At 38.7% G+C, this 23,399-nt stretch overlaps 1 protein-coding gene across 15 annotated transcripts in view; it reads left to right on the top strand.

Moving 5' to 3' along the window:
• The first annotated feature begins 1,485 nt into the window (after window positions 1-1,485).
• Window positions 1,486-23,399, top strand: part of nrxn1a (neurexin 1a) — a 105,519-nt gene continuing 83,605 nt past the window's right edge. For 3 of the 15 annotated variants that reach the window (XM_028476715.1, XM_028476716.1, XM_028476711.1), the window contains exons 1-5: window positions 1,487-1,782; window positions 2,908-4,322; window positions 18,121-18,138; window positions 19,560-19,589; window positions 22,333-22,344. In XM_028476715.1, coding sequence (XP_028332516.1) covers window positions 3,590-4,322; window positions 18,121-18,138; window positions 19,560-19,589; window positions 22,333-22,344 — 793 coding nt within the window. In that variant the 5' untranslated portion in view covers window positions 1,487-1,782; window positions 2,908-3,589. Of the gene's footprint in view, window positions 1,783-2,907; window positions 4,323-18,120; window positions 18,139-19,559; window positions 19,590-22,332; window positions 22,345-23,399 lie in introns of all 15 variants that reach the window. The other 12 variants (XM_028476725.1, XM_028476726.1, XM_028476719.1 and 9 more) reach the window with 8 other exon arrangements.

Genomic DNA, 23,399 nt, shown 5'->3' with positions numbered 1-23,399 from the left:
CACAACTGAGGTGAACAAACTACTTTGTTACGATTAACTCCGGACCACTCATATGTTAAATATTTATCTGCTTTTCCTGCTCTTTAGAACAAAGTGTATTTACTGGTTGTTTTTTTTTTTTTTTAACCTGTCAGCTTAAGGTTGTATCTTGTACAATAAATGCTTGTGCTCCTGGGGAAGCACTCAAGTTAAGCTGCACTGAGAAAATCTAAAGTGTGTCGTTTTATGGCATATTTCAGCAGTTGTTGGTCGGGTTCAATCTTTTTCTGATAGAAGTTGTAATACATCTTTGAAATCTATTTAGAAACAAGAGCACTCAGAGATCGCTCCGCCAAATGACTTCTATGTCAGATATTGGCAGTTATCTGGATCAGTGATCCTGATCATGGTACCATGATCATTCACACTAAACAGGCATTGAAGAAATTTCTATCCCTATTAATAAAGATACAATAGGTCACAATGTATGGGCACCCCTATTCTTTTGAAAAATCACATAGAGAGGCGCAATCCGGATCCGATCTGGATGAAAGTCTGTTGGGTACTAAAGGAACTCCACGTCAAATTTCATAAAGTTTGGTCTTACAGTAAATCTAAATGACTTTAATCATGTGGTAAACCTTCATGCTTCTGTATTGTGTAATAGTTTAGCTTCATATCATGGACCTTGCCTTGCCATAGACCACAACACTGTGTAAAACTCGTGTCAAACTCATGGCCCGGGGGCCAAATTCGGCCCTTAGGAGGATCCAATTCGGCCCGCAGGTGAAAGTAAACATGAATCATTCTTTAAATGAACCTCATTAATTTTTGCAGGGGCTCACACTTATATTGCATGATTGCAGTCATTTTTTATGTTAAACAGTTGAAAAAACTCAAAATTCTTACAAAATCCTTAAATTTTCCTCAAATTATGACATATTTTCTTTAATTAAATAGAAATTGGTCACAAAATCTAGGACCTTGTCACTTATGGCTTGGATATGGTCATGGATACGTAGAAGTGCAAACTATCGGGCACAACAATGTTGAAAAAATTACTTGTTTTCCCGCATTAAAATCTGTGGCCCCTTTGAGATCAAACTGCTCCATTTGGCCCCTGAACCAAAATTAGTTTGACACCCCTGGTGTATAAGATTACCTGGACCCATTGAGCACATTTAATGAGTAAGTTAGACACTTTCTGACCTGTACATGTATGTACAGGTGATGTAAAGGGGGAACAGACTGAAAACAGGAGAATTGCTATAGTTGAGAGCTCTTTCGCTTTCTATCATTCCTACTTTTCACTGAATAAATGTCTTATTTCAACTCGCTCCTGTGGCACAACTGAAGTGGTGGCCATCGTCATTGTCACTTACGGATGTAATCAGTCGGATCCTCCCCGTTCTTGCCTCATTTTCCGCCTCCGATAATCGCGCTTTTTGTTCTGACGTGTGCGCGCTGTCCAAGGTGCTGCGGCAGCAACACGCGGCCCCGCCCATTCTCCCTAGCTCGCCCTCACACACACACACACACACTTTCTCTCTCGTAACCACGTGACGCGCTGTGTGCCGAGCCCAGCGGAGAGCATCAGACTGCACCTTTCCATCCGAGGCGCGCACACAGACACAGAGAGGAGTGAGGGAGACACTGACTCAGCGCAGGATAGATAGCTCGGCGTGGCCCGTCTCACCTCCATCGGCTCCTCTCTGCTGGATTTCAGGTCCTCCTCAGAATGGGAGGCGGAATCGATGCGATGCGCGCGGCACCGGTGCCAGCGGACCACAGGATGTGCGTGAGGTAAGGTTCTGCTTTGCTTTCCAGCTCTTGCGTCGAGGAACACCAACGATCTATGGCTAGACTTGATGTTGCTTCCATTATGTCATCTCCCTTCTAACAGTTACAGGTGTAACATAGGAAAACCCTATTATAATGACACCTTAACGCGCCGCTCTTTGTGCGGACTCTTGCACCAATTGAGCGCAAATTTGCCATTTTCCACAGGAATTGGCAATAAATTCACATTTTACGCGTCAATGATATTGTCCTGGTAATGGATACGATAAATATTTGGTTTGCATTGAATTTGTAACTTGTATTTTAGACCGTTTTACCTGGAGTTAAATACTCAAGTGAGAACCAGAACGGAGAAAAGCAGGAAAAACGGTGAAGCGCCATGGCTGCAAATCGACAATCGATATTTCAACCGCATTCATTCACCCCCCATCACTGACGTGATGTCCCCGCTTTCCGCCCTCTCAAAACCTTATAACGGAGATTTGCTGCTCGCAGCCCTCACACAGAGCTGCCCGACGTGTGTTCGGACATGTTTACGCGTCAGGATGCCTTTAGTAAATCGGTGAAAGGCGCGTTTGAGCATCCGCCGCAGAGCGCGTGCTGCTAATGATCTGTGGGGTACCACGATCCCCTTTGGAAAGACCTAAATGTGATAAATACATTTGATACTTCCTGTAAAGTGCCTGAATGTGAATATTTGATGCGTAAATGATGGATTAAGTGTTGATTTAAAGCGGTGAAGCAGTGGCAGGTAGAGCCTAAAAAAGCCACCTTGTGAGAATCTCCTGCGGCACGATGGGAGTCCTACTGAGGTGGTGCTCTGTGTGTGTGTGTGTGTGCGTGCGTGTGCGCGTGTACGTGTGTTTACACATCAGGCTTGACTGGGCCTGTGATGTATGACGAAAATTTATAAATTGGGTAAAATTTAAATGGAGTTGACTCTCTTTCTGTGTGTGTGTGTGTGTGTGTGTGTGTGTGTGTGCGTGTGTGGTAATTGGAGACTCACAGCAGCAGATTGTGCATTTCTTGGATGTGTGCATGTGTGTGTGCGCGGAAGGTTGTGAGTGTGTGTATCTCCGTGTGTGTGTGTGACCCTGGTTGATTGTGTCCTCTCTGTTCTCTCTGTAGGTTGCTGGAGAGAGTGATGACACGGCAGTGAGCGACACACACACATATACCTCAGTGACACGCGCACACACACGCTCAGGCAAGCACACACACTTCAAATGTTACCCTACTAAGGCAGAAGAAGGGGGGGCGGGAGGTACTGCTATGATGGTGTCATTTCTCCCTTTTACCAGTCTGTGAGACACACACACACAACCACACACACACATGTTGTCCATGGAGAGTTGACTGTATGGGGGAAAGCGCCGTGTATAGAACACAAAGATGGAGCCCACTATCAATTCATCACATATCTAGCCCTCACACAAGCACACAAAGACACACACTCCAGGTAGCTCATATGTCAGAGGAGAAGAATGAAAGACTGAGTGGAGAGGAGACTCTTGACGTCATCGAGAAAATACAAATACAAGGGCGATGCACGAGAAGATGCCCTAGGAGTGCTGAAAGGACAGAGGGAGCCGCTGTCTGTCACCCTCTGGACTGGAGCTGAATACAGGCCCACAGTTTGATTACCACTGCTACACTTGAGGAGAACCTGCAACACCTACAGAGGGTCCTACCGAGAGCCCTGCCATGACCCACAGGCCAGAGGAAACACTCCTGCTCTAGCCTTTTCTTCTTCCTTGTGTGTGCGTGTGTGTGTGTGTGAGAGAGAGAGCGAGACAGAACGAGTGTGTGTATGACTGTGATGGCGGTTTGTGTTTGGGTGGCAGCCCCCCTCCTCTTCCTCGGGCTGTGCCTGTGCAGCGTGGGGGGGCAGGCCCAGGGAGAGGTGCTGGAGTTCGGAGGTGTATCCAGCCAGTGGGGGCGGTTCCCCGTGTGGAACGCCTGCTGCGAGAGCGTGCTGAGCTTCAGTCTACGGACTCACAGCCAGGAGGGCCTGCTGCTCTACCTGGACGACGAAGGCTTCTGCGACTTCCTGGAGCTGCTTCTCCTCCACGGCCACCTGCGCCTCCGCTTCTCCATCTTCTGCGCCGAGCCGGCCGAGCTCCAGTCGGGCGTGGCGGTGAGCGATGGGCGGTGGCACGCAGTGCGTGTCAAGCGGGACTGGAGGAACACCTCACTGGAGGTGGACGGACGATTAGAAGGATGGGCGGAGGTGAAGAGCAAGAGAAGAGACATGACGGTGTTCAGTCACACCTACGTGGGCGGGGTTACGCCAGACCTTCACTCCTCGCCACTGCGCCTAACGTCCCCATCGGTTCGGGAACACCCGGCTTTCCGTGGCTGGATCACGGCAGTGAGCGTCAACAGTTCGCTGGTGACGCTGGAGAGCTCGGAAGGCATCACGGTAACGGCCGGCTGTGGGCCAGACCACCAGTGCCAGAACGGAGGGGTGTGCAACGTGGTCAACGATCAGGCTGTCTGCGACTGCTCCGACACAGGCTACCAAGGCAACGACTGCAGTGAAGGTAAGGCCCCAAATCATGCTGACTCATCACATATACATCATCTCTTATACATATGCACACATTAGCTGTTTCCATTACAGATTTTCGCCACCCCACTCCCCCAATATTTCTAGTATAATTGCGCTTTGATCGTATTTCCATTGGAGGTTTGGTAACATTTTACCTGAAGTTTAATAGGCTGACATTACGCTGTCATTATCTGTTATTAGAATGAATAAGTTGTCATGAAGGCTGTCATTAAGTGTCGTTCGCTAAGTTATGATACCTTTAGAGCTATGTTGGCATTTTCTGGGTTTGATGGAGGGATCTATTGGGGTTAGCGTTAAGGTTAACCTCACTAGATCACTCTATCTAACCCAAAAAAATGCCAACATAGCTCCAAATGTGTCACAGATTTGCCAACAATACTAAATGACAGCCTTCATGTTACGTTATTCATGCTAATGACAAATAATGCCAGCATTATGTCAGCCTTTATGTATAAAACTTCAAGTAAAGTGTTACCGAAGGCTGTTTTGGAGCCTCGTAACTCACGCGAAATCTCATCCCACATGTTTTCTCGGAAAGAAGTGGTCATGTGACCAGGTACGTCACATTCTGTAATGTGTTATTGTGGAAAAAGTGTTTCCATTGAGCGTTTGCGTTATGTGTCAATATCAAAACGTCTGAAAACCTCCTCATGAAAGCGTAAAAACATGTTGGCGATATTTTAGTGTTTTTTTCAAAATTCAGGTGGTTCTATTACCGATTTAGTTTTTGCACATTTCTAAGGGTAATGGAAACGCAGCTACTCGCTCCAATGCAAACATCCATACATACTGTTTTAATTGGCAATTGTACAAATGCTTCCCTTCAAACTCAAACAGGAAGTTGTCTATTATTCCACTCATACTAGCAAAGCAAAACATTCACACAAACATGAATAAAGTAGATTTCTGATGCCTGCCTGTAGCTGGGTTTCCATTACAGATTTTCCCAAAATAAAAGCGATATTTCTAAATGGTGACAAAGTGTAATTGCGATTTGAACGTGTTTCCATTGAAGGTTGTTTTAGAGCCTTGTAACTCCCGTGAAATCTCATCCCACAAGACTTCTCTGCAGGAAGACGGACGCTTAAACACTACTTATTACACTCTGCATTCCTTTGTTGTTTGCTGTCTAATCTGGCAGTAATAATTTTAAAGTATAATGCTAAGAAATGTCTCGTTCTCCTCTTCCGCGCCATGTTTTCTCGGAGAGAAGTGGTCACGTGACCGGGTACGTCATGTTCTGTGACGTGTTATTGCGCAAAAAGTGCTGCCATAGTGCTTTTGCGATATTTTTCAATATCAAAACGTCTGATAAACCTCCTCGTGGAAGCGTATAAACCTTTTAGCGATATTTGAGTGTTTTTTTTTAATTCAGGTGGTTGCATTACCAGTTTTTATTGCGCTATTTAGATTTTGCACATTTCCAAGGGTAATGGAAACCCAGTTACTCACTCCAATACAAACATCTATACATATTATTTTGCAATTGTACAAATGCATCCCTTCAAAATCAAACAGGAAGTTATCTATTATTCCACTGCTACTAGCAAAGCAAGAGGAATAAAATGGATTTCTGATGCCTGCCAGTGATCCTGCTTGAGTATAGACCTATAGCAGTCCATAGATCAGTGACTTTTGCATATCTTTAGTCAAAAGCTGTAGAACAGCTGCTGAAAGCTGCAATCATAATGTGAAAACTAATTTCATGAAGCTTAAAGCAAAGCCTTCTCTATGGTAAAGCTTTTGAGGAGCTCAGTCAGTGTGTTTGGCAAAGCTCACAGACCCTATAGATCAGGTATGGATGTGTGTGTGTGTTTGCTTGTGTTGAGAGACTTTAATTGAAACTGCGCTGAGAGGCTGGAAATCAGCGGTAGTTACATGCGTGACACCTGGCTGCCTGTGTTAATGGATTTGCATTGATTTTAAATGGCATTCACTGGTATTAACGGGTGCTGGAATGATGTGTGGACAATACATCACCGTGCCTTTAATTTAAACAGCTTCCAGCCTCACTCAGAAGACGCTGTGTTTGTGTCCGTGCAGCTTTTGTGTAGGTCTGCTTTTTTGGTGTCAGTGTTCCTATAATAAAAAAAAAAATGAAGTAGTTTTCTATCAGGAGCGACGCTGGAAAGTGTTGTAAATAGGTTTTTGCAAAAAAGGTGAAATTTATATCCCTCAGAAACACTGTTTCCTGCATTTTAAGGGCCAAAAGCTAAAGTTTTTTTTAAATATTTGTTACAAATGAGGTATTATTACAACGATACCGATTGAAACAAAGCGTAGGGGCCAAAATCACAGCATAAGGGCCCCCTACGCTCAACTGCACTGGCTAGAACCCTGTTCAGTAGAGCTGGGCAAAGTTTTCAATTTTGGCAATATAGAAAAAGACAAAATCTCATATATTGAAATATATGCATATTTTTTTTTACTTGTTTTTATTTATACAATCCCACAGCACAAATCACATCATAAATGTACTTAATTTTAATCATAAAGTACAGCCAAACATTGTCCTTTACAATTTTTCCATATTTCTTAGATACTTATTTTATTGCTTATTTGGTATTAAAACATTTTAGGAGTGGTAGCGATCTCCATATCTCAGAACATTAGGAAAAGAACAGTTAGATGATCACTAAGTGCATTCTATGCCAGACCTTCCCCTAAACAAGCCACACTACAGAACTCACTCACACGTGCTGTCCCTTCCAAGAGACCCTGTGTGAGACTATTGAGTTAAAAATGTTGAGATTTAAATCATATACAGTATATATAGCCATTTTGAGAAAAATTATCGAGATACGAGTTTTGGTCCATATCGCCCAGCCCTACTGCACAGTGTTTTGAATGTTTGGGGAGGAACAAACGTTTCTTCATACTGCCTAACAAGCATTTGGTCAGTGCAGGTGCCAAATTACAGGCTTGTGTAATGACGGTCATTACAAAAGGAAACACCTGCTTAATGTACCCGACTATGTTATGGCCAATATTCAAATGCTTTTCATGTCCAGCGTACTTATCTGTGCTGTTACTAGGGTTGGGGTCAATTACATTTTTTCAGTTACAATTATGTTTTAAATTACCCATGTTCAATTACAATTACAGAGACCAGCATTTTTTCCAATTACAATCAAATTACAAATATTTTTTATCTCCAGAAAGTCAATTAGAATTACGTTCTCAATTATTAAAGTTCAATTGCAATTAGGGCTGCAACTAACGACTATTCTAATAGTCGACTAGTCATCGATTAATGATTGGATGACAAATCAAACATTTATTTGCTCTATGTTGCTAAAAAAAATTTAAATTTGGCCTCCTGGGTCAAATTACAACAAATAAAAACCATAAATAAATAAATAAATAAATAAATAAATAAATAAATAAATAAAACAATTCCCACCTTATAGTGTAAACAGGTTCCTTACAAACACACTAGAATGTGCTTCAGTAAAAAGCTATAATAGCTGCCGACTCAAAGAACTGATGGGCTGATATTTTATGGAACATGTTTGTGCATATGGGTCACTCCATTAGTGTTATTGTATATAATTTATTTATTTCCTCATTTATACTGGAATTATTTTCTTAAAAAAAAAAAAAATTAAAAAGCACGTGAAAAGCAAAAATAACCACAATCATGTTTTTATTGTTTAATATGAACCACTGCTGCTGAATCTAGTTTATTGTATATCTGATAATGAGTTGCATAAAGTTATGGTTGGTAAATATCTCACTGATTTCCTATAATTAAACCAGATCAAGCTTGATGATTTAATCGTTAATATACTGAGAGCATTACTCATGGGATATTCTGGTGTAATAATCACAATATTTACATTACTGTCTATAGTTACATTACTGTCTAATAAGACCAGCTTTGTATGTGAACACGTGAAATATAATTTAAAAATATTGTGTTTCACAAGTTGGGACGGATGAATAGTGACGATAGTTTTATGCCAAAATGTATTTCACACACACGCTGTTATCTTTCCATAAAATTGTTAAATAAATCTGTGGCCCTTTGTGGTTTATTGACGATATCACGTGGACTTTTTACTTGTCTCTTCCTTTCATTAAGTGGTTAGCATTAGCTCTTAGCCCAGTCTTATGTGTCGGTGGTTAGCTTAGCTTAGTTAGCTTTAGTCCTCAGTCCTCTTTCCACGTGAAACACACGTAAAACACACCTAAAATACACGTAAAATACACGTAAATAACACGTAAATAACACGTGAAAAATTGATGCGTTCTTTACGTGTATTTCTCGTGTTCAATTCACGTGTTTCTGACCTCGATGGCTTTACGCTGAGCTCCTGGTAACAGCAACATGTTCTTACCAGTGAGAATGTTTTTGATTATAATCTCCCTCTAATCACGTCCGTAACACGCATACAGCTGTGAGCACAGATATATAGAAGGTGGGATGAAAAACAATGTCCGGCTCCATCCAGAGCTTTAGGAAGACGGTGATGACGTAACAACACATTGACAATTGTCAACAAAGACATTTGTCTGTGACTAATTCTGTTATCAATTTTTGTCGATAATGTTGACTAATTGTTGCATCCTTAATTACAATTAATCACAATTACTGAGCCTAAAATAAATAACCTAATAAAAATTAACCTCCCTCTTGTGTTAGCGTTCTGTTAGCATCTCTTCTGATAACAAGTCCTAAATCAGCTGTAAAATACACTAAAAAACAAATATCTTTCATCTAATGTATTTCTACTGGTTGCCTTGTTAAGCTTCCGAATCAATGAAAATATAGGTATTATTATTTTTTGATGTGGGGGACGGGGTCTGAGCCTTTTTTCTGTCAGTATACCCGTAGATTTCACTTTTTTTAAATGGTAAAATGTGGGAAAGCTTAATATGAAACATATTTATACTGTATGTGTAGAATTACATAGAACTGAAATATGGTTCCCCGGTTTTGTGTTAAATTCTAATTGTTTATTAAAATTTTTCATGGAATTTACAATTCCAAAGTGTTTTATCTCGACTCAAGTACAATTTTATTAAGATTACGGCAGTAACATATTTGTAAAATGACAATCACATTTATAATTACGCCATAACTGTAATCAGTAAGCAATTGTGAAATTACAGTTACAGTATAATTGACCGCAACCATGGTTGTTACTGTTTCAGATGAGCTTCACCTGACGCGTGGCCAAATTTCTATTCTGGATCAATAATCCTCCAAATTGCTGTTTATGTATTTTCTTCAATTTATTAATGTAAATTCTCCATTTGGGCCCCGTTAATTGAATTTATTTAATGGCCCTGAGCGGCCCCACCTCGCTGCATGGTCGCTGTTTGTCACCAGCTTGACGTTAACACCTCGCCCAGTGCTGCTATCAGCAATCACACATCCCTTTTAGCCACCTAGCTAATCACACCCCCAGCATTTACCAGACACTGGGATGACCTGGGTTGCCATAGAGACAGGACTAATAAGGAGAAGACCTCCTGCCAGGAGCCTTTCTTCTTCTGCTCCAACCTCACGGGTACCTTCAGCTGCCTCTCGGCTATTTCTCTCTGACTTCAAACATCTCGATGGCCACGTGTAATTACTTTATTTCCATGTGGCGGGTAATGATGGTGTGTTTGAGGCTTTTAGGAGGAGTGGAGATTCTTCAGCAGTGACTTTAAATCACTAAACATGAAGGGAAGGTGTTGTTGTTGGTTGTTTTTGTTGATCTGAGCTGAAATAATAATAATAATATGCAAGCACAGTCCTGTTTATAGCATTTAATGTAGTATTTGATGGTTTTCTGCTGAGATAGATGAGATTGAACTGGTGTTACAGGAGATATTTGAGTGTTTAGATTAGATTTTAAGTAAAACTATTAAAGCATTTCCCATTTGGCCCATTTACAGTATTTTTCATGATGTTTATAGTGGATGTTATTGTTGGACATTTTTGATTCTTATATAGATTAGTGTTTAGTGAATAAGTGACGCTAATAATTGATCCATCGTTGGCCAATTTTCTAATTTGGGTTTTCAGTTGTTTTTGATTATATATAAAATGTGTGTATATACATATATATATTAAACCTGGGCAATACATCAAGATTTAAGATGGATCGAAATTTCTATTTTGGCAATATAGGAAATTACAATATATATTTTTATTTTGTAGCTTATTTTGTATTAAAATGCCGCTGCGTTTGCTATGAAAAGCTCACTCGCACATGCTGTCCCTTATTGGAGAAAAAGCCAAAAGTGGCACAGATTGTCCAGATGTTTTGTTTATTAATGTGTAATAAATTTAACCCAGAATCGTCTTTCTGGTAGGACTTTATTGAGTTACAAATATTGAGATTAATATTGTATATTTTTGATAAATATATACAGTACATATATATATATGTATAAATAACTTTAGATTGTGGATTGTTGTTTAGTAAAAAAAACAATTTGGTGATGTGCTGTGGTAAACTGCACCTATTTGCATTTTTTTTAAAGACTATTAAAGCCTAAAAATACACACATTTTTAAAGTTATATAAGTACTTTCCTGTTATGTGTGTTTGTTGTCAGTATTTTGAGGAAATGGTTGCTTCAGTTTGGTTTTTCTATGCATAAATTCGGCGCTGCCCTTGGGATTTCCATTTGATCCCAGCCAGTTTAATCCAGTTTGCTTTTTAGCTTCAGGTTAGGGCATAGTGCGAGACACATAAAGCACACACATACCTGCACTGACACAAGCAACACAAACCCACAACGCACACAGGGAGAAACACATTTGTGCTGCGCGTGCTTCAGCAACACATTAGTCACATCTCTGCTGAGGTTTTTTTTTTTTTTTTTTCCGTTGGGCCGTACATCTCCAGGCTAAACAGGAGGCGCAGACATTTTACATCAAGGCTGTGTTTGGATAAGGATACAAAGTCTACGTTGCATTGATTCATTGATTCGTTGATTCGTTTGGCAGTAGAGGCTGGTTTAGAGTTTCACAGTTTGCTTTAAAGGTTATAAATGACTAATTGAACTGAAAACGCCCATACTTTTATACATTTCTTCATTTTAAAATACAGGATTACACTGAGGCTGCACAAGAAATCATTTTAAAACCATAGATCCCACGTGATGAAATGTGATTGATGTTTAAAAGGTTTGCGTTCTATTACAATAACTCTTCTTAGTTCCATAGCGTAGACGCCCAACAGTGTTCAGGTAATTGTACTCTAAATCTTGCAATAAGCAGAAGTGAAAGAAATAGAGTACAAATACTCACGTTACTGTAATTGAGTTGATTTTATGGGTACTTGTACTTATTTTGAGTTTATTTCTAAATTAGTCATTTTACTTGTACTTAAGTACGTTTTAAAATAAGTTAAATAATTCATTACATTTCTACACCCAACCGTTGCTGAGTCAGTTATTATTTCTTTGTTTTAAAATGATCAACAAACATTGTGAAACTACAAAAAATTAAATAACCAGCCTACAATCAAATGCGTGACATCATCGTAGCCGACCAATCAGATTAAACGTAATGTTTAATTTTTCCAAAAACACGTATATTCCGTGTCATTTAGCTATAGTTTATATTTTAGGAAGTTAATTCTGTGACGTAGATCTGTTTTGCATACGACGCCCCAGATTTGAAAAGAATAAAAACAACTTTGAAGGTTCGTATTTATTTTTTAACTACATTTAAATGCGACTCTTTGGATGTAATACAGCTGTTTAAAAAGCAAATTTGTTGTCACTGTAAATAAAAAATATGTGTACTGCTGTTTAAATCACAGTGCCTTTAGAATAAAAAGATCTTCCACACATACATATATATACTGTATATATAACATTTAGTTCTACGACAGCGTTCTAAAAAAGCAGAAGAAGAAAGAAAAAAAAAAAAGATAAATCAATTTTGCAACATCAACAAACTCATTCAGCCCTAGTTTGCTTCTACAGATTTCCTTGTTTTTCTTTTAATTACATAATTACGTTATTTCGCTTTAGTATTTAACTATCAACCTATTGGGGTTTTTGTTACATTTGTTAATCATTTTGAGAGAACTCAAAGGTGTTTAGCTGTGAGGGTTTACTAATGAAGGAATTTAGGGTGAACACTTGTGTGCGGTTTAAAAAAGGGTCTTTAGTGGCTTTTATTAGGCTAATCGCTGATAGCAAAATTGCTGCTGTGTCATGAAAATTGGTTCCAACTGGAACGGAGCTGTTCAATTAAATGATTGCAATTCAGAACCTGTTGACAAAATAGAGCAACAGAATCTTAAGAGCATATCTATTCACCTGTTTAGAGTTCAGTTTTTAATGGATAATTACTTAAATATCCTAGAAAGACTGAGAAGACTGTTTTATTTTTAATATCATGTGGAGCCATAATGTTTTCATGTTATTATCATGAAATAATGGCCTGGAGCCTCTGAATGTTCCCAAATTCCATTTCAATTTAGTTTTTATCGACTTTCTCTAATTTGATGTAATTACGGACACAAATGCTCAAAAGGGATCATTTGAACTAAACTTTATTGCTAATGATTTTATTAATTATTGCTTACGATCACGCCAAATCTCATCCGACCACATTTACTACACATTTAAAACCTGTTTAATGGGGGAAAAATATAATAATAATAATAATAATAATAATAATAATAATAATATGTGATATTCTCCCAAAACATGTAGGTAAGGGTATATATTCCATGACATATTCCTGTACATTTTGACGTTAACAAAGGTTAAAATAAATTGGACAGGATAATTATTTAGTTGATCATTGGCTGTAAAATAATAGTTGAAAAAATGATGGGAGTGTTTTGTTTAATGAACCATGCGCGAATTGAGCAATTTGAAGTTTATTGATTTGAAAAATTATACTTTTGTGAAACAGGGCTAATGAATTACTTGCTGAAAAAGTATTAATTATATTAGAATAACTTTTACATGAAGGATCAGGGTCAGTTTTCATCAATAATTACCACAATAAAATTAGAAATTAAGACATTTTCAAGCAAAACAATTATGTTGTCATGATGAATTAAAAAGCCTTCTATTCTGATTATAATACGAGACCCTCGGTAGTCCAAGGAAAAGAAGAAAAAAAAAAACAGATGGATATCTCAGGATTATTATTATTTGTTTGAACATTTCAAACAACTTTTTAGCAATTTTAAGTCCATCCATATTTGTTTTTAGCAGCTTTATGCCTCCAGCCTTTGTAATTGTTGTTGTTTGGCTGAAAGCAGGTATCATTATAATGTTAAGAATCAAGTTCATCTCTCCTCTGGTAACTTGAAATGACTGTCTTATTTTGAGCTAAGCATCTACACCGCAGCTGCGAAATTGAGAGATTAAATTATAACCCCTTGGAAATTAGAGAAACTCTGAATAATGAATCTATAAATGTAGACTGAAAATGCTCAGCTACAGGAAATAAAGGGATCTGTACACGGATGGTGTTGGAAGCAAGAAATAGCAGTTTGATGACTCTCAGTACTCACGTTACTGTAGTTTTTTGAGTATATTTACTATTATTATCTATTTATAGTTTATACATGAGATGTTTACTGTATGCAAGGGAACAGTGGCAAGATTTATTACCAAAAATAAACATGGGGGTGAAAGTAACAAGTAACTTATAATCTGAACTACTTTGTACTTGAGTATTTTATGTATGACTTACTTGTATTTGTACTTGAGTACAATTTCAATCAAGTACCAGTACTTTTTAATTGAGCAACTACTTGTACTATGGATTATTTTATGTATGACTTACTTGTACTTGTACTTGAGTACAATTTCAATCAAGTAACAGTACTCACACTTTAAGAGTAAGTAAACCCCTGCGTTCTGCTGACCTGCCACTAGGAGGGAAATGAAAAAACTGCTGTACCAGTAAGACACGCCCACTCTGATAGTCGGTGTGCGCAGAGACAGACTGTAATACACACACATAGCGAGGTCCTAAGCTGAAATTTGTCACTACACACAGCCTCATGCTGCGTTCACACCGGATGCGTCATGAATTGTTCGTGCGTGCAGATTACATACAAAGCCAATGGATAGACGCAGCCCAGAAGCAAAATCTGCCCTGCGCGTAAGTGCAGTCCGATCCGCACGTCAAGAGCGTTGGCCGTGCGAGCACACTCACGATTTTTTGTCATTTTTGCACATTCGCAAGAGTTGAAAATATTGAACTCCTGTGACCGTTTCACATGACGAAAGCCAATTAGAGTTTTTGTTGACACCGGTCTGTTCACCCATTCAACCATGGAGTAGAAGCTGTGTGTGTAAAATCTGTAAAACACAGCCTTTATAACCGTGACTGGACCAGGAAGGATTTGGCGTGGAGGAGAATCAGCGAGGAGGTGGTAGTAGCAGGTAAAAGTTCTCTCTGCAGCACTGCGCTAGGATAGAATTAGCCGCTAATCACACTGGCTTTTTTCCTTGGTGGTTTATGTTGATGAGTGGAGAAAAAGGAGCACTGCTCCTCGCTTCAGCAGACAGTGAAACTCATCAAGTTGGATGTGTCGCTGGTGGGCGGTGCTTCGCTTCAAACGCACATATGAAGCGAATGGGGACATTGCGGCAGAACGTTTCATGCGGCGGACGCGTCCGGTGCCGCAGCAGACGCATTCGGTGTGAACGCAGCATTGCAGACACCACTCAGGGCCCAGCTCTCCCACCACCCCGCGCACATAGAGATAAGACGGACACACACGTCCGCGCACATGCAAAGAAAGACGGGAATATGCACACTGTCGGTAATGACACGCATAGCTTGATGAACCCTCTGATTAGCGCGGAATCTGCTTTTTATAGAAGCACAGAGTCAAAAACATCACAGAAGGAACGCACACAGCATTAGACTTCCTTAGTGAGGCTGTCAATCAATGCTCACCGAGGGCTGTGATTGGAGGAAACCCTCCTCCCTCCTCTCAACATTAGTATACCAGACATTTTACAGCTAATTACGCAAAATTAAAATACTTTCACTAAAATGTGTAGAGTGGGACTAGGATCATCAACAGCACTACTTAATACCCAAATACATATGTAATCAGCAGGAAAAAGATGGTTTGTGGATTACTTACTCTTTAAGTAGGATATATCAGTACTCTTTACATCTCTGGTCAATACACATTTACAATTATCTTTAAGGTTGGTTAAAGAAAGCATCCACATTTATTTGTTGGATTATTTTTCTGAGATTTGTAATAAACTTTAAGCAATTCATTCGTAGATATTACAGTAAAGATTTTTACTCGTGACATAATTTCATGCTAGCATGAGGAATGAGCTACGCGTGTGATTTTTTTCTCTTTCTTCACATCAATATGTTAGCTGTAGCGAAACGTAACGATTCGATATATGCAGAACAAAGACGTATTAGGTGAAGACGGCTTCAGCAGGTCAATGCATAAATGTAATTACTGTCTAAGTCAGTTTGCCCTCCAGTGAAGGCAGAGTGAACTTGGCTTGTTAGGCCTGGACTGGCTTGCATTGTCCTTGAGGGCAAATCGCTGTTAGCATGCTAATGGCTGCACCTGTTTCTGCCATGCTACGAGCACAAGGGCAGAGGGAAGCACAGCCTTAAATCAGACTTATTATAACACGCACACACACATGCACTTATTAACATACACACTGACTCACAAAGCAATACAAACAAGCACTGTGTGTCAGTATTTGATCATGCATGCTCCTCGTGTTCCTGCACTGCTAAGTCATCCCCTACATGTTTTACCTCATTACTACTGCCATAGTCAATGTGTGTGTGTGTGTGTGTAGAGGCGTGCAGGTGGAAGGAGAATGGGAGAGCGAATGTGTATGTATGAGTGTGTGCGTGTGTGTGTTGCATGCTATTTGTCCTGGGCTCTGGGGAGAAGAAGCTACTCCAAGGTAAGTTCTGGGGTAAAACGGCTCTTGAATCCAAACCTAAAGGTAGGCTTGTGTTTTTACCCCCCACCCAAACAAATCTCTTCCACTAACCCCACTCGTACCCTTTCCAAACTACCAGTGTGGGTGGATATCTGTCCGTTTTTAGCTATATGTACCTGTCCATGTGTGGAGTGCTGGGAGAGAGATATACAGTGGGGCAAAAAAAGTATTTGGCAGCCACTGATTGTGCAAGTTGTCCCACTTAAAAAAAGGAGAGAGGTCTGAAATTTCCATCATAAGTTACACTTCAACTGGGAGAGACAGAATGTGCGGAAACAATCCAGGAAATGACATTGTATGATTTTTAAAGAAATTATTTGTATAATGGTGCAGAAAATAAATATTTGGTCAATAACACAAGCTCAACTCAATACTAGACAGAGGTCAAAGGCAGGGTTGGGTTGGATTATAATTGTAATCGCGTAATTTATAATTCATTACAATTATGGTGTAATTATAATTATAATTCTAGCCATGTTACAGATCTATATACAGTTCGACACACATGTAGTTAAGAATTGTTTAAAAAAAAATGTTTCATATCAAGCTTTCCCACATTTTACCATTTAAAAAAAAAATTAAATTGAGGGGGTGTACTGACACAAAAAAGGCCCAGATGCCCATAAATATAAAAACCTATATTTTCATTGATTATGAAGCCTAACAAGGTAACCAAGAGATAGGACACAAATGAAATGATAGATATTTGTTTTTAATGTATTTTACAGCTGATTTAGGACCAGTTAGCGTAAGAGATGCTAACAGAAAGCTAACACAAAAGGAAGGTTAACTTTTTATTACGTTATTTATTTCAGGCTCAGTAATTGTGATTAATCGTAATTGAACTTTAATAATTGAGAATGTAATTGTAATTGACTTTCCAAGGATAACAAATAATTGTAAGTTAATTGTAATTGGAAAAAATGCTGGTGACTGTCATAATTGAATTGTAATTGAACATGGGCAATTGAAAATGTAATTTTAGCTGAAAATTTTAATTACAATTGTAATTGCATAACTGATAATGAATTACAATTATGACACAATTATAATTGTAATCGTAATTGAAATAATCTGTTGCTGTTGTAATCATAATTTATTTGTAATTGAATTTAGATAATTGACATTGCAATTGGAAATGTAAATTCTATAAAAACTGTCAATTACAGTCAAATAAACTGGGGAAAAGTAAATGTAATAATTGAGAATGTAATCGTAATTAACTTTCAGGGCAAAAATGTAATTGTAATTTTAATTAGAATTGGGAAAAATGCTGGTCACCGTAATCTTAAACGAGTTGTTATTAAACATGGATAATTGAAGATATAATTGTAATTGAAAAATGCAATTAATACAGGTAACGAGTGGAGGATAGAAGATATTCTTAAAGAAGAAGTAACCGGTCTGTGAGAGACAGAATTCTTATTTTAAGCAAGAATTTACAAATAAATGATTTAAAAATCATACAATGTGATTTCCGGGATTTTTTTTCTTCACATTCTGTCTCTCCCAGTTGAAGTCCACCGATGACGAAAATTACAGACCTCTCTCTTGTTTTTAAGTGGGACAACTTTCACAATCAGTGGCTGTTAAATACCTACTACTGTATATATGCATACTTACATACATGAACTAAACTTATGGACAGTTTTCAGTAGCAATGCTGCATGTGTCCAAAATTGTGAGGTCTATGCGTGTGTGTGGACTTGGCATGTGCGTTACAACGGTAATCGAGGACAGGTGTGCATGCACAGTAAGTAACCATGGTGACCAAGGGCTTAGCATGCATGTTAATGAATGTTTGTCTCTCTTTCTCCTCGCCCGGCCGCAACATCCCTCCAGAGCACATCTACACTCCAGGTAGGTTGTAATGTCTGTCTATCTATCTATCTATCTATCTATCTATCTATCTATCTATCTATCTATCTATCTATCTATCTATCTATCTATCTATCTATCTATCTAGTCCGCTTCCGTAGATTTGACTTTATTTGCAAACCTTCGACTTTTATCACAATGTTGTATTTTGAGTTTATTTTCAAAATTTCGACTTTAATCTTGACATTAAATTTCAACTGTATTCTCAAAATATCTATCTATCTATCTATCCATCTCTCTATAAGACTGTTGTTGGCTATGGTGAATTGGTCCTAGTCCGCTTTCGTAGATTTGACTATATAAACAAACCTCACGATATTGTGATTTGAGTTTATTTTCGAATTTTCGACTTTAATCTCAACATTATATTTCAACTTTATTCTAAAAAATGTAACTTTGATCTCGACAGTTTGACTCTATTGTCAAAATTTTCGACTTTATTCTTGATTCAAAATCGGCCCTAATCCGCCTCCAATCTATCAATCTATCTATCTATTTATCTATACGACTGTTGTCGTTTATGGTGAATTGGCCACTAGTCCGCTTTAATTTCGACATTATTTTTTAACTTCATTCCTGAAATTTCAACTTTACTCTCGACTTTTTGACTTTGTTCTTGATTTGGGCAAATGTATTTTCTCCAACAAAATTGGCCCTAATCCACTTTCATACACTCAATCTATCTATCTATCTATCTATCTATCTATCTATCTATCTATCTATCTATCTATCTATCTATCTATGTTTCTTTACTCTTTCTTATTCCGTAGCTTTATTAGGTAGATACTTTCACCTCCATTATCAGATTCTTGACATTTTCTCCACTTCCTCGCATCTCTCTCTCTCTCTCTCTCTCCAACCACACTTGTCCTTAACACTCCTGTTCTTGACCTTTGTTACTTATCAGGCCCCTTCATTGTAAATAGCCGCACTATCTCTTCAGAGTAAAACATAGGTAGTATCGGTATATGTGTTGGCCTTTGTGGGAATGTAGGGGTTGGTTGCTGACATATGGTAAGTACCACATCTCATGAGCAACGCACCTGAAGTGGCTCCTGCCTCAAGGTTACTAAGACACAGCAGAAATGCGAGTGGCGTATACTGTAAGTGGCCTAGTTCTAATAAATTATGGCTCATGCTTACCTGTTTGTGCGTAAGTGTCACTCGCTGCCTAGGATAAGTAAGTGGCTCTGCTTCGAGTCTATTTTTTCTAGACATTATACAAGCAGGAAAACACATTTAAAAAAAATATAGAACTTTCTTTAGCTACCGGGACCATATCACACTAAACACACTCCCGTATTCCAGCAACACATACTGTAAATGCAGATACACGCGCGCACGCATGTCTCACACCTCAAGATCCTCTGCTGTGCTGACTGTGCTCTTGTTTTCCTTTTAAGGTCTGGCACACCTGATGATTGGCGACCAAGGTATGACATCCTCTTACTTCCAATTTCCTGTTGTACGTCCTCTGCTATACCATGACGCCTCACCCCTCCACTCTTAAACCCTCTCGTTACCCCCTCCCCCCAACCCCCCACCTTCTTCCATCTCATTACCACCTGGCACGGGAGGAAGTTGTCTCTCTAGGCAGTGAATGAAGGTCAGTTTTTGTTCTCTGGAATGGAGATGTAAAAAAAAAAAACCTGTCCCATTTGGTGTCACTTTAAAACAAAGCAAAAAGAAAAAAGAAAAGCTAAATTTAAAATTTTGGGTAACACTTTACTTGAAGTTTTGTACATAAGGCTGACATTATGCTGTCATTAGCATGAATAAGGTGTAATTTAGTATTGTTGGCAAAATGATGACACATTTGGAGCTATGTTGGCATTTTTTGGGTTAGGTAGAGTGATCTAGTGGGGTTAGGGGTTATGGTAAAGAAGAGTTAGGGCAGTGTTTCTCAAATGGGGGTACGCGATGGCACTACAGGGGGTACTTGAGAGAGTGAGGAAAATTAACAAAGCATTAAAAAAAATATGGGGTTTTATAATTAAAAATTATAATACTGACTATTACCAGCAACTGACAAAACGACAACAAAAACAGACAAAAAAAATATACTGAATAATAAAAAGAACAAACAACAAAACACTGGTACACAAAAATAACAGAGAAACATACAAAACGACATAAGAAACAACCAAACAACACCAAACACACACACACACACAATATAGTTTAAATAATACCAACAACACACAAAACTGACAACAAAAATACACAAAATAAGAGAAAACTATATTGAATAATAAAAACAACAGACAAACAACAACAAAATACACAAAATTGCAGAAAAAACACACAAAATTAGGTTAGAACATGAACTGAAGATACAAGGATGAGTCTTGGTCTCACACCAGGCGGAGATGACTGGAAATGATAAAATAAATATAGAATAAAAACTATCCAGGATACACTAATTTACAGTTGTCACTCATTCATTCCCATCTTTATGCTGTTTTTTCATAGTATTCTGAGCCAAATGTTGTAGTCGGACAAAGGGGTAATTTGACAAAAGTTACTTACTAAGGTACTTGAGCCAACAAAGTTTGAGAACACTGGGTTAGGGTAACTAACGACACTTAATGACAGCCTTCATGACACCTTATTCATGCTAATGACAGGTGTCATGTCATAATAATGACAGCGTAATGTCAGCCTTTTGGATAAAACTTTAAGTAAGTGATTGTTATAGAAGAAAATGAACAACCTGAGAGAAACTTCTGCAGAGATAATGTACAAGAGTCATGGCTGCTGATGTGGGAGGCAGTAAAGGGAGGGTGTAGCTGTCTGCTGCTGCTGCTGCTGCTGCTGCTTCTGCTGCTGCTCATGGTCATTGGGAAAGGAGCTGAGGGTCAGCTGAGCGACGGCCATCATGGTTTGTTTGATTAGTAGTTTTTCTTTCCCCCCCACCCGCCACCCCTCCTCTTCTCTCATCTGTGTGTCCGGTTCTGATGAAGGTAAATCAGTGTGTTTGACATTGACATGTGGAGGTGTTTGGGATCAATGACTGTGGCAGGATTCACAGCTATGCACACATGCACTCCCATATGGCTTCTCATCCGCCTCCGGCATGCAGTCCCAAATGTAAATCCCAACTCGTTTCATAGCAGTGTGAAAAGTAATGCTGTTGGACCAAATCCCCCCCAGAGTTTTGACTGAAATGCATCTTAGTTTTAGTACAACTTTGGTCATCAGGACTATTTTAGTAATAGTCTAGTTTAAGCAAACTAAATGACATTAAAGTGTAAGTACACCCCCAGGTTTTTGCTGACCTGCCACTAGGAGCCTTCATTATGGGTGTTGCTCCTAAGACACGCCCAGTCACAGCAGCCCCGCCCACATGGAGCTGTCAATTCATGCTCACAGAGGGCTGTGAGAGGAGGAAACCTAGTCCCTCCTCCCTTTTTTTTTTTTATAAGAAGGGCGGGGCCAGACGTCACTGATCTAATCTCAGCCAATAGCAAAATTCAATTGCAATAGCCACCGTTCAACCCATAGAGGGCAGTCACTCTGACATTTTACAACTAAAAACACTAAATTTAAATACTTTGACTAACAATGTGAAGGGTGGAACTAGGATATTTTTTTTTTATTTTGAGCATTTTAATACAAACAGAAAAAGCTTTAGTAGTATGTGTACATACATGTTTCCATTTGTAGCCTACATGGCTATTATGTATTAACATAAATATTGTATATAATAAAATACACTGCTCGAAAGGGATCAATATTACTTCATACCTACTCATATATGTATTCAGCCAGAAAAAAAAGGTTTTAGGGTGTACTTACACTTAAAGATTTTAGTCGACTAAATCTGTTAGCATAAGAGTTTATGCATTTTTTAAAAGATTTAATAGTAATTTTGGATGATATTAGTGTTTTTAAATAGACAGAGAGGTCTGATGTGATCAATGAGTAAGAAACATGAGTTCCAATTGGATTTCGTCACATGTGATTAAATTATAGATGAGTTTTTATTGGTTGGCAAAAATATCAATATATGTTAAATATAGTTTTCGTTTACATGTATTTTTGTTTTGTTTTTTAGTCGTAGTTATTGTCACTTAAGACTGTCTGTTTTCACTTCTTACCAAAAACTCACAGTGCTACCTCTTTCTCTTTCTTCTTCTTTCTCTCTGTTGTGGAAACCATCCTCTGTGATTTTAGGAAAGCTCAGAGGTACCCCACATACTTTATTTCATTCATATAGCTAAGAAGCTTTTTTGTTAGGATTGTTTTGATGTTGAAAATATTGACTATATTATAAGTCAGACATTTTGCCCACCTTTTTTAGCCCTAAATTTTGAATCCCAGTTGACATTATGCCTGAATGTTAAATATCTTTGGTAAGTTAAGCTCTAAATGCATGTGTGTGTGTGTGTGTGTGTGTGTGTGTGCGTGTGTGTGTGTGTGTGTGCCGAGAATCAAGCATTCATGCATGGTAGAATATAAGCTCCAGTCCTGCTGCGCTTTTGAAAATCTGAAGGTAGGTGCCGGTTCTCCGTCCCGGCTCTGCATGACGCTGATGAATCCACTGATTGGCTCACATAAAGACAGGCCTGGCATGGTGACAGGCTGATCTATGACTATTGTTGCTCTTTGATTGGATAAGAGAAGACATAATAACGGCTGTCTCCCATTGTGACGACGACGACGCTATGTGTTTTGTGCATTATGTACTATTTAATGAAAGTAATGTTCATTTGGGATGCCTGATATATAGATATATATATATAGAGAGAGTGTTTTGATGGCGTCTCAAACTATTTTTCAGGCCAAAGAAGTGACGAGCGTTTGTCTTTAATATGTTATGGTTTCATTTATTCAGACAACTTTGTTTTTGGAAGTTGACTTTGAAATTGACTGAAATTGACTTTGATCTCCTGACATGTTTTGACTGCCAATTGCCAGTCTTCCTCAGAGGCATCTGCTGAATGCTTTGATGTAAGCGACAGGGGGGCGTGGCCAGCCTGACAGAACTATCAAGTTAGCTACGCACAGAAAGAATTTATAAGGACTAAGGATGAGTACCTTTCACATTTTTACAAATACTCAATACCTGTGACTTGGTATCGGTACACAACCAATTTTCGGTACTTTTGTGTGATGATAAATGGTAAATAATAAAATCTTGCAATGCTCTGTTTAACATATTATTAATAATAATAATATTAACAGGAAATTGGCTACTCTTCCTCTCCCTCATAGTCAAAATAATGCGTTTAGGTACCAAA

The sequence above is a fragment of the Gouania willdenowi genome, chromosome 19 (assembly GCF_900634775.1).
Source record: "Gouania willdenowi chromosome 19, fGouWil2.1, whole genome shotgun sequence".
Lineage (NCBI taxonomy): Eukaryota > Metazoa > Chordata > Actinopteri > Blenniiformes > Gobiesocidae > Gouania > Gouania willdenowi.
This window is presented reverse-complemented; position numbering and strand designations above follow the sequence as displayed.